The 12,412-nt window shown below is 40.1% G+C and overlaps 1 protein-coding gene across 1 annotated transcript in view; it reads left to right on the top strand.

Annotated features, from left to right (window-relative positions):
* Positions 1–2,490: 2,490 nt before the first annotated feature.
* The window catches only part of LOC146437927 (melanopsin-like), a 47,696-nt gene continuing 37,774 nt past the window's right edge, over positions 2,491–12,412 (top strand). Inside the window, exons 1-3 of the mRNA XM_085057995.1 lie at positions 2,491–2,624; positions 2,759–2,859; positions 6,516–6,590. Coding sequence (XP_084914121.1) covers positions 6,578–6,590 — 13 coding nt within the window. The 5' untranslated portion in view covers positions 2,491–2,624; positions 2,759–2,859; positions 6,516–6,577. The remainder of the gene's footprint in view (positions 2,625–2,758; positions 2,860–6,515; positions 6,591–12,412) is intronic.

Raw genomic sequence — 12,412 nt, 5'->3', positions numbered from 1 at the left:
TGATCCCATTTTCTGTAAACATCCACTCAAATTTACAAGTTACGTGGAAAATCAAATTGTTACTGCACAGCCACAAAAGAGCCTCATAGTGACTTAAATTTTCCACATGTCCAGCATGTTGGAATGTCTGTACTAATTAACTTGGTGTTTCAGGCTTAATTTCAGCTTCTAAGATACCTGACTGCCCTGAGGATGTTTCTGCTTATACCTCTGAGGAGACTGTGCTCTTGAGCCTGGAAGTGCTTGAGCTCTGGCAAAAGGTGATGCTGAGGATGGTTTTGGCACTTGTCTCCTCGTCACAGGTTGGGAAGTCCCTGTGAAAGCAGGGCTTTTAGGCACTCAGGAAAGGCCCTCTGGCTGGTACAATTGATCACACTAGTTTGGATGGTCTGGTGAACTCGTTCATGGCATTGGCTTATACATGCTGCGTCTTAAAAATAACACAGTTTTCCATTCTCACTGTGTGTGGCTCATACAAAATAAGCTGAGTGCCTCCTATCTTTTGAATATCAACACAATGTGTTCCATAAGAAACATATAAAATGACTAGGCAATGAAACAATTAATTGATTTTATAATGAAGCATGAAATCAAATAGACTTTGAGATAGAGTTGAGAGAAGCTGGTGTCTGATCTGATTAAGATCAATGTTATTTTCCGCTTGTTAGAGCCCAGGGGCCACTGGTGAAGTCATTGTCTTAGCTTAGCGGTCATAGAGCAGTTTGACAGGTTTGAGTTAGTGATAGATGAGTGACAGCTCAGTCCTAGGAGGGTCATCAGTGCAACAGTGGTGTGGCTGTTTTGCTGTGGCCAGATTTATGGCATGGGGAGGAAAATGGGACTGCAAATAATTCAGTGGGTTCTTTACCTTGTGATCACATCAGAAGTTCTTTGCTGAGCTAGAATGGGGAATTCATTGTCTCGTTGTGGTTAAACCAGTGAGTGTACTTTGAAGAAATGTTAGATACCAGTAGAGTCACAACTTTCTTGGGTTTAAATCATTATGGTGAGCAGCAGGTCCAAAGAAATTCAAGATACTCAGCTGCTTTGCTCTGGGGTGTTGGCTTGGTTTTGTTTTCCCCATGGTGCTTTCCATGCAGCCACCAACCTGGGAAAGATGAATTTAAGATGGCAAGGTTCCTCTGACAGGAGGATGTTTTGCATCCACTTGGTTCCCCTTGGACTTGTGTTTGCTCAACCAGGATGTAGTTGACAAATGTCTTTAAAAGATTTCTTTGATGTATAGACCAGTAGGGACATGTCAACTGCAGAAAATTGCAGTTGTATCATTGAGTGGTGGCCTGGGTGAGGAAATGTTCTTTACCTTAAAGTATAAGCAGAAAATGTTAATAGAAGAATTTCTAGGAGAGTAATAATTACACTCAGCTGATGCATTCTACAGAAATCTCACAGATTGAAGGGGACTATTATGAGAGCTAAGCAGGATTTAGAAATTTTCCCTGTACAAGGGTGTCTGGTATTTGCATGCAAAGCTTTGCTGATATGAAATGCTCATGTTTCAAAGGTTTTTCCTGGGGATAAAAGTTTTTAAAAGTCAAGAATTTACCGATGTAGAAGTGTTTTCATTGATACATTCATACTTCAAAGTTTGTAAAATGCACATGACTAGAATTACTGAAAGGCACTTTGTAACTTCTGTACTTAGCTAGATTTTCCCATTTTCCTTGCCTTGAAGTGGTGGCCAAGGGCAAAAGTATTCTTTTGAAAAAAATTAAAAATATCTTATAGCTACTCTTCTGTTTCCAAAATAGTTTTGTAATGAATCACCTTTTCTGTGACACAAACACATCAAGCAGTTCAGGCAGAGACATACTTGTGAAGTCATCCCTGGATGAGAACGGGACTCAATGTGTTCCCTCTGGGTCAGAGGGAAAGCTGGCTTTTTGTTTTGTTAACTGCCAGAAAGTAAATCATGAATTACACTGATTTCTGTACAAGCCAACCTGAAATAAAACATTGTTGGGGTGTTTTTGGTTTTTGAGTTTTTTAAAACATTGCAGTCTTAGACAGAAAATTTCCCATAAAATCTGTGCTTCCCTGCAAAATAGAGTTCTCAGTTAGTTCTATGTGATACTTTGAAGATGTGTTCAGTCCTTTGCTGAGTTTTGATTTTAGCAAAACTTTGAATTTTTTTATATTAATACAGCTCTGCAATATCAGAAGGATTTTTCAAACTGCATTGCTCACTTTCTGAGTTATTAATAAGAAGAAGATTAAAATGTTTTAAATTTTTAGCCAGTATAGGAAATCCGAAAATGAGCAACAGGTTAAGTTAAAGGAAATATCTGTCTATACATTTTGGAAGACAGCTTGAGAGAGTTCTTAAGCAGGCAAGTCAAAGTGAAAAGGTATTCACACAGTCAAATATGGCTACAAAAATTAATCCATTTGAATAATTTCTAGCATGTTAGTACATGTTTAGATAAATTAAACTTGCAGTGATTCTATCCTTGATTTACCAGCAGGCTTTTAATGTGAGGCTGGACGGCATTTTGGCACTGGGGGACAAGAATGTGGCACTGACACTGGGATGTGAACTACTGCAGCAGCCCCTCTGCTAAGGGAGGATATCTGTTAGCTAGCTAGGTATCATTTCTGAAGGGGTGAGTAAGGTGTCAGTTCTGTCCTGAAATGTCCCTCTGGAATAATGGCACTGTTTTAAGATCAAAACGTGGGAGATGCTTTACTATGGGAGAAGCCAGTGCTCCGTAACTCATTGTCTCTTCATTTTTCGCAGCTTTATCAAATTGCAGCAGTTTTCCATAGCCCAGTGAAATCATCACAGATCCATTGTGTTCAGCTGAGTCATGCTGCTCTGTATTCATGTTTTGGCTATGGGTGAGGGCAAAGCAATAAGTGAATGTTACACCATTTTGTGAACGTAAAACCATTTCATGCTAGACCTTACAAACAAACAGCACTAGCTGTGTTAACAGACTTTACTTGTTTTTTATAGTAAGCTGAATGCTGAGGGTTTAAAGCATCATGTAAAGTTGACATGGGCTAGCATGTTTTGAGAAATGTGGCTTTTACTATCGTAGTAATACCCTAAAGGTTTAAGCAATTTTTGTTGTAGTTAATATTAGAATTATATATATGGATACTTCTTTGGTCTTAATCAAACTTAATTCCATTCTCCAAAAGGAATATAATTCTACACAGTAAACTCATGGATTGCATAAACTTACGGAATCTATTAGTCTGTTTTACGAAATACTTTGCTTCCTATAAAATGTGAAGGATGTGCAGTACTAACTGGCATGCTCACCCTCAGAAATTCTGCTTTTATACTTCACTCTAAAATCTACCAAATATCTTTTTCTCCAAATAGTGAAGGTTTTTTAATCTCAGGGAATAGGTTAACCTTAATCAAGAACTTTATCTCTCAGTACATGCACTCAAAAACCCATAGTTTTGGAAACTAAATCTAAATCTCAGGCTAAGTTCCTGTGTACATACTTCTCATACCTTGGGGCCAAATTTTTTTGGAAGACATTTTTGGAGCAGCACTTGTAAATCTAAAATCAGCAGTTTGCTGACACCCTGTTAAGGGTGCTGAGTTACTTCTCTTAAACAAAAATACTTGTGAATCATTACATTTTATAAATCAAAAAGCAGTTCTACATATTCAGAGTTTTGACTGTAGTAAATTTTTTAATGAGACAGCTATTAAACAAGATAAGTGGCTACAATTTTTGCACCCCAAAGGGAAAAAAAAAGATGCTTTCAATTCTTCTTTAATTCTTCTTTTCAATTCTGCCTGAGATGCATCTTCTCTCCAGTCTTCTCATGACATTTTTGACATCATTCAGAATTACCATGTCCAGAAGAACATGGTATTAACTCAACCTTATGTTTCCTTTCAAGAGGTGACCAGTTAGGTGGATATAGAGAACCTGTGGAATCAGATAAGAGTTACAAAATTCTCCAGAGAAGGCAGGAGGTAGGTAACACCAAGTCAGTGGTGATTAGGAAGCAGGGAAGTGCTGATGCCAGGAAGGGAATGTAGAAATCATCATACGTGCCAAATCTGTCAAGACTAATAATTAGTATTAGCAATAAGTTATGCAGTTATCATCTGATCACAAGGAAATAGTGACAGCAAATTTAACAAGATGTTTATGTAGTTAATCCTTTGGTTGATGTAGTGTTTATAAAGTGCTACAATGGTAATGAAAGTGTCGTGCCTTCAGTGAGGGCTCTTAAGTGAAATAAAAACAAGTCAGTGCATGGCTGAAATTGAGGCTGTGCAGCTTTGCACGGTGCCGCCCTGTGCATCACGCCATGTTCCCGTTACACCAGAGCAGGGTCAGGGATGGCTGAAGGGAGAAGTGCTGAAAGAAATGAGAAAAGGGAAAAGATACAGCCTCAGCTGCACGGGGCAGACTTTGGCCTGTTCAGGATGCTGATCTGTGTGCCCAGATGGCCAAGAAAGCCAATGGCATCCTGGTCTACATCAGGAACTGTGTGGCCAGCAAAACCTGGGAAAGGATTTTCCCTGCACCTTGCTCTGGTGGGGTCTCAAGTCCTGTGTCCAGTTCTGGGTGCCGCAGTTCAGGAAGGACACTGAGGTGCTGAAGCAAGTCCAGGGAAGGTCAGTAAAGCTGGTGAAAGGTCTGGAGCACAAGCCCTATCAGGAGAGGCTAGAGGAGCTGGGGTTGTTAACCTGGAGAGCAGGAGGCTCAGAGGTGACCTTGTCACTCTCTGCAACTGCCTGAAGGGAGGTTGTAGCCAAGTGGGGATTAGTCTCTTTTCCCAGGCAGCCAGCAAAAAGGCAAGAGGGCACAGTTTTAAGCTGCACCAGGGGATGTTTATGTTAGACAGAAGGAAGGAATTCTTCACAGAATGGGTGATTAGACATTGGAATGGGCTGCCCAGGGAGATGGTGGAGTCACCATCCCTGCAGGTGTTTAAGGAATGACTGGATGTGGCACTCAGTGCCATGGTCTAGTTGGCATGGTGGTGTTTGGTCATAGGTTGGACTTGATGATCTCAAAGTTCTTTTCCAGCCTGAATCATTCTGTGATTATGTGACACAGAGAACAGCTCTGTGTTGGGCAGACTTCTGGAAATTAAGTGGGGAAAAAGTGAACAGAATGAAGGAGTTAGAACAAGAAGGGCCAATTCTCTCAAACTAAAGGCCAAATCCTAGTGATTTGTGCCCAAAAATAGCTCTCCTTAGCAACATGAAAATACAATAAAGGTGGTTTTTTAATGTATTTGTGAAGATCAATGCTGTAAAGTAACTTCTGTTCTCACTGTCCTAACACAAATATATAAGCCAAATCGAAGCTTGTGATACAACAGTAGAAGCTGGTTCCATGACTTAAGGAAAGTGGTTTGTTACTTAGGACCAAAGGCTGAAGGAGAAACTGACAGGAGGAATTATAAAACTGTGTTTGTCTCAATAGCTTTTGCTGAAAAGCAGCTTAGGGTTTCTCCTATGTATCACACCAAATGCAAATTTGCCATCATTCAGCTCAACAAGTTTGAGATGGATGAATTGACTTTTTGATTTATTTTTTAAATTTATTAATAATAAAACAACTATGGGAGTTCTTTCCAGCTGAGCACAAGTTTTTTTCTCTCCTTGGCTTCTGAAGCTATGCTATGGCCTTGATGCTGCATAAGGTGTCTCATCTGTTTCCTCAGCATTAGCTGCTGAGTCCTGACAGAGCTGCAACACTGAACTTAATGGCAGAGCTGGACAAGCACTGCAATACTAAACATACCTGAAAGGTCACAAACCTATGCTCTCTGCCTGACAGCATCTGCTATAGGCTGCTTTGATTCCTCTGAAGCAAATTTGATTAGTTTTTTTATTCCAGTTATAAAAGTTAAGGTTTACAGTCATTCCTTGAAATGGGAGTGTGCCATTCGGACTCATGGAGCAGGCAAGAGGGAATTGGATGATCTAACTAGAATTTTTTCCATCTCTGAGTTTTTGTTTTCTCACTTTTGTACTCCTTTCTTTTCATCTGCAAATTAGTTTGGATAGAAGTGTAGCTGTTGCTAAAGTGTTTAAACCTCAAAGTCATGTGCCTTGCTGCCAGAGTGTAACTCTGACAAAGAAACATTTCGTTTCTGTTCTTTGTGTCATTTGGGAAAAAGGTGGGGAGAATACTTGGGATTGTTGGGAATAATTTAACAAGAATAAGGAAACTCAAGAATTTATTTCATACTGTTACTTGGGATTGTTGGGAATAATTTAACAAGAATAAGGAAACTCAAGAATTTATTTCATACTGTTACTTGGGATTGCTGGGAATAGCTTAACAAGAGTAAGGAAACTCAAGAATTTATTTACTACTGTTACTTGGGATTGCTGGGAATAGCTTAACAAGAGTAAGGAAACTCAAGAATTTATTTCATACTGTTACTTGATCTGTTGTACTATGCAGCCGTATTTCTTGAATTTAACTGTAGCAGAGCTTACTTTACAATCTAACACATTTTTATGCTTCTGAAAGAACAAAAATTATTTTTTTCTTAAGGTCAGCCTTCTCCAGTGCTGAGCAGTTGGATGGAGAGTTCAAAATTGCAGCTACCAGGATAAATGATCAGTAATGGTACATTTAACTTCAGCAATGAGGAGTGTTCCCTGTATTAGGAAATGTTTTTTCTTATTGAAATGAATTTTTATATGTGTGTATGTGTGCACATGCATGCAGGCACTCCCAGAAACTGAGGGCGACCTCCTTATAGTTCTAATGCAAAATTTTCTGCAATATTTCTGCATAAAATTGTGATTAAAAAACTCCACTCTATTTAAATTGTTGAGAAGAAATATAAAACCTCTTGCAGTTATATGGGAAATGGTCCATAAAGTTGTCCATAAAATTGTCCTCTGTAATTCACAACATCTCCTAACAAAAATCTCCTTTTAGCCTGATGTTTTAACATCTTATTCTATCTGCTTCTCTCTCTGCCCTGCAGTTTTGAGCTTTGGGGAAGAGGATCCATTCCTGAAAGTACCTAGAGCAGATAACTGCTTTTACATTCTGGCTATCCATTACTCACTGTATGTTTGGAAAGAAAACTAATTTCAAAGCTTTCTTCATTAATGACTTCTAGACAAAGCAAAACTTTGTCTCCTTTTTAGGAAACATGCACATTTGTGTTATGGTTTCTGTGAGAAATGTGGAAAAGAAGCAACTTGTGGGAGTAGCTGTTCTTGTTTATAGCCCTTGCAAAGGGAAGGAGGACACCAGGTGGTGAAAGGAGCCCAGACACCTAACTCCTGCTCCAGCTATTTTCCTAGTGCTCATCAAGTCTCTTCATTTGTATGCCCTGCTCTCAGGCAAAGGGGGTTTGTCTGCAATCTTTCATTTTAGTGAAGTGCTGGATTTTTTTAGCAATACCTATTTTGCTGAGGAATTTAAATGCATCCTGATGACCTCTGTACCAGATGGGAGAGGGATTACAGGAATTCATGTGGCATTAGACCAAGAAAGCTGAGAAATGGTCTCAGTCTGAAAGAGAAGAAATTATAGACTGGAGGATGTTTAGTTAAGGGAAGAACAGGGTTTTATAGTAACAGGTGTGGGTTTTGGTTTTCTTGTTTGTTTGTTTGTTTGTTTGTTTTTATTTGGGGGGGAGGTGTTTGGTTCTTTCTTCTGGAAAAAAAACCCAGTGAATGTAAGTATGAAATAGTTTTCTGAGGTGTTGCTTCCAAATAGCGTTTCCTTCTTTTTTTCTGGAACAGAATTGAAATTTTTGAAGATAAAAAGTCAGAGAAGATCCCATTTGAAAGAAAAAAACAGATAATTTGGGTTTATTTTCCTTTACTTTTAGCACCTGCATTTGAAAACCAGTCTCAGATTCGTATGTCAGATTGTCATCCAGATGGTATTACTGATAGCTTATTTTTCTAGAGGAGATGAAATTCAAGCTTCTTCTCATTTTAGGATAAATGCATTAGTATGCATCTAATTCTGTTATGGAGCACTACTGATTCTATTTTCTGAGGTGAGAATCAACAATGGTCTTGGTATTTCTCACCAAGTCTTGAGGATATTCAAGTCAAGACTCAAGCCAAATTTTTGAAGTAGTTTGTGGTTCAAATTTTGGCTTTTTCCGGTTCAGCGGGTGTTTTAAGACAATGTTATCTGAAAAACAATTCAAACCATAGGATTATTTGGCCTAGAATGGCTGAAGAAATTATTATGTGCTGGTTTTTGCATCACAGCACATCCTGAGATCTTCTGAAACATTCCCATCTCATGCCCTTAATTTCACTGGTACCTGGATTTTAATTGCCCTGGTTTAAGAGGTGGCTGGGGGGAATGGTTCACACTGAAGGTTCCTGCAGAGCTGGAACTGATGCCTGATCACTGAAGGGCTGAGGGCAGGGCTGAGCTCAGAAAGGTCACACCACACCTGCTTCCCACTCTGCTCTGCAAAGTGCCATAGCTGGAACAGGGCAGAGCATCAGCTGGAGCACACACAGAGCCCCTGTCACTGTGTCAGCAGGGACCATCAGAGCTGTGTCAGGGGCTGTGCTGGAGCCCCTGGAGCCAACACTTAACAGGACACAGCACTTTCTGTTAAGTGTTCACGGCACTAGCACGGCTATTGCCTAATGTGTATTCCTTCTGGATTGGAATAGTTGTCCCTCTGGCTTTTCAAGGACATGTGGGTCAGAGTTCCTTTAGATCCAAGTATATTCTTCCATCCTTTGTCATATAGGAAATGAAGACCTGTAAGGGCTTCCTTGTTTTGGTGTGTCTTTTTAAGAGTGGCTGAAATAGGGAGCCAATACCAAATTTGGTGTTCTTTTTTTTAAACTCATTACCTGTCTAAGCACTGATAGGACTCTGATGCATTTAGCTGCCAGGATGAAATTCTCCAGGCTGGCTTTTTACACAAAAGGATTTTGTTTTCAACGTTTGAAGTGTGAAAATGTTTCTGTTTATAGAAATAAGTCACCTTTGACCAGAAATGGAAAACCTCAATATAGAAGATAACAACACAGCAACAACAAAATTTCAGTGACTGTCACTGCCATGACTTTGAAGGCAAAAGTTGTGACTTCTAGGGTTTTTCCATAAGCTGTTGGAGAAAACTCTCTGATTGAATGAGGCCAGAGAAAAATTTGAGAGTTAGTAAAAAATCAGAATGTCTTTCTGATGAGAAACACTGGTGTCATGAAAAGTGTTTTTAAACTGAGTGTTGAAAGCAAAAGAGGTTGTATTTTGAGTTATTTTACAGTATTGGTGGTGTAGTGAAATGTTGATCTGAGGTCCCTGTTCCAGAACAGGTTCATTTCCATTCCAGCTCAAGCAGCCTTTCCAGAGGGTACATAACAGTGCTAGAAATGGTAACTAAGAGCCCAGATTCCTGTTCCCCAGGTGTCTCCCCAGAGCACTATGAAGTCAAATTCCTCCTTCAGGTCCTTTGACAGTTGCATTTCTTCCCCTGCCATTTTGTGTCTCCAGCACAGATAACATTCCTTGGCTGTGGATTGGTGCCAAGGACCTTCTCCTTGGGAGGCAGGAGTTTCAAAGGCCATGAGGATTATAAACCATGGCTAAAAATCCTTTTCCATACCTGAGAAAATCAATGTCTTCAACTGAGGAATGAGACTGGGAGTGGATCTTGACTGGGTGGTTCTTTGCTTGGAAAGGACTCTGGGTAGGGTAAGCCTGGCATGAAAAGTTGTGTCTGAGTCCTGGTAACTCACTGCTGCTGGTGAAATAAGGAAATAGGAGGGATATCAGCTGCTGTGAGGGAAGGGCCTTGGAGAAGGGGATAGGAATTGTGCTGAAGCCCCTGTTCATGCAGGGACCACCACCTCAGGTAGCTTCAGCTTCTTCCTCTCAGAGTGAAAGCAAGCAAAGGCTTCTGTAGGCTTGGGATAGGTGAAGTAGAAGGAAAAGACAAATGACCAATTACTCATTGCTATTGACATATGCCCTCTGTTAGTCAGGGAGGAGGAGACAAGAATCAAGCTTGTACAGATCTACATTTTTGTTGGTGACATGACCTGTGCATAGCATGTGTCCTAGGTAACCATTGTTGTGTCTTCTTTGTCCCTCATGAGCAAACTGGAACAGAGAGATAAGCATTCTAATTCTGTGATTAAGTCTAACCTATTCCTTGATGTTAACTGACTGCATTCATATCCTAAAGCTTAGATTATACTTTAGCATTGATTGTACTGTTTAGCGTTTGAAAAACTGAGTTTTCCATGATGACTCACCCTTGCCTGAGAAGCACTTGACTGAGGAACTTCTTGAGAGTTTTTCCAAGCCCTAGAGTTTCTACAGTTGTTTCATTCACACTCAGCTGGCCTGACCCATGCTAACACTGTTTTCCTTTGCAATTAAAATATTTCAGCTGCCATGTGAAATAAGTGAGACTTTTTAGAGTTGTCAGAATCTCAGTGGGATGACATTGAGTGTTTGCACTGCAGCTTATAACAGTCCCATGACTAATTCCTGGATCAACCTCATAGCTATTTTTAAACCAGTAAAAAATATGGACTGCTGAATAAATCCATTTTGCTCATTGGCATATGATTCTGTTCTGACTTTTTATTGCACTGTTCCTTGTTTGACAGCTCAAAACACATTTCCAAACATGCCTCTGTGACATCCCAAAATGAGCATGTGACTGTAGATTATCCATCAGTCTTTGACAGTCTTTTGGTCCAACAGCACATCTGGAAAGGGATTTCAATGTTATTTTTTTATTTTGAAAGCTAGAATGTACCAGTTCAGTGGCCATGTATTTAGCTTTCATTGAATTTTCTTCCAGTTTTTGTTGTTTTGTTTGTAGGGTTTTTTAATTATCATGCTGTGCTCACCTTTGTTTTGTACTCTTCAGTGATCATAGTATCAGTAGCCATAAGAATAGCCATTATTGGACAAGAAGAGGGCTGAGATCCGTAATGTGCCTGTGAGACAGGGGGAGTGTGAAACTTGCTCCTGTCCCACTGAATCTGTAGTCTGGAGGAGCTTTTCAGTGCAATTCTGCTTCCTTTGCCATTACAGGTAGTAGTCTGTAACTAGATTTAGCCTGCTTTGTTAACCTCTAGTGTTCAGAGACTTCCAAGGAGCTGGTCAGGCTGTTGTCAGACCCACGTGCCTTAGGAAGCAGCATATATGAATAGTCTGTTGTGTGTGAAACACCTTTGAAACTTGCTGCATTGCCAGAATTATGGCTGCAATGCAAGAAACATGACCTTGGTGAAGGCTCAGATCGAAGTGAATTGTTAAAGTCAATTAAAAGGTTGTTGGTTTAGATTACCTATAAGAAAGAAGTCTTTTGCCGTGAGGGTTGGTAAAACACTGGAACAGGTTGCCCAGAGAGGTGATGAATGACCTGGAAACATTCCAAGTCATGTTGGATCAGATCTAGTTAAGGATGTCCCTGCTAATTGTGCAGGGATTGGGCTAAATGACCTCCAAAGGTCCCTTCAAACCCAAACTATTCTATGATTCTGTGATTCTCAGTGTGAGGCACCCCTTGATTGACCACTGGGTCTGTTTTCATGCCTGGATGTTTACAGTCAATCTCTGTTCTCGCTCTGTCTGGTGAATATAACACTCAAGTGCTGCAAGGAGGGCAACTATGGCATGTGAAGGCACCTCCTGCTGAGGCAGGTGCCCTGAGGAGCTGGGTCGTGAGAAAGCCTGCCCTGGGCGTGGCAGCTCTGCAAGGTCTGTGATAAAGTCGTCATCACCAGTGGTAACTGGAGAAATACTAGCAGACTTCTCCTACCAACTGATTAATGCAGGATTCAGCACTAGTTCCAGCTGTTGACAATTAGCCTCTCCCTGTGGCTTTGCTTAGATGAGGTGTTTGTCACAGTAGATCTAACCTGTTAAACAGATACTGCTTTTTGCTCCAGCACGGATGCCTTTAGTGACAGATGAAATTATTTCGATGTATGGAGGATAATGTCTTTCAGTTTGTTAAGTTTGCCAACTGCTGTGGGAGCCTGTGGGATGAAAGGTGTCATAGAAATATTAAGTGCTGTTATTCATCCTAAATCACTCTACTCTGTTTTCCTTAAAAAATCCCCAAATAACCACGTATGCTTCTTTCCTGCATTTTGTTCAATTTCTGGTTGGTTTCTTTAAAGCTGCATATAGAATTATTACCACTTAGTACTTGGATTTTGACTGTGTCTCAGACATTTTATCTGACCTTTGTTAGGCAGTTATTTCCCTTAGCTGTTTGGCCATTTACTTGAGTAATCTGCTTTCTGTGACTAATTTTAAGACATGATCTTTAGTGCTTTCATTTAAACACACAGTGAGTTTAAGTGTGCAAATGCAGTTCATAGAGCTCAGTGAGTCCAAAGCTTTATCCAGTTGTACTCACTTGATTGATTTACTGTATTTTCCCATGTCCTAGGATTAATTACAACCAGCTGAAATAGAAA

The sequence above is a fragment of the Lichenostomus cassidix genome, chromosome 4 (assembly GCF_008360975.1).
Source record: "Lichenostomus cassidix isolate B80296 chromosome 4, HeHo_3.0, whole genome shotgun sequence".
Lineage (NCBI taxonomy): Eukaryota > Metazoa > Chordata > Aves > Passeriformes > Meliphagidae > Lichenostomus > Lichenostomus cassidix.
This window is presented reverse-complemented; position numbering and strand designations above follow the sequence as displayed.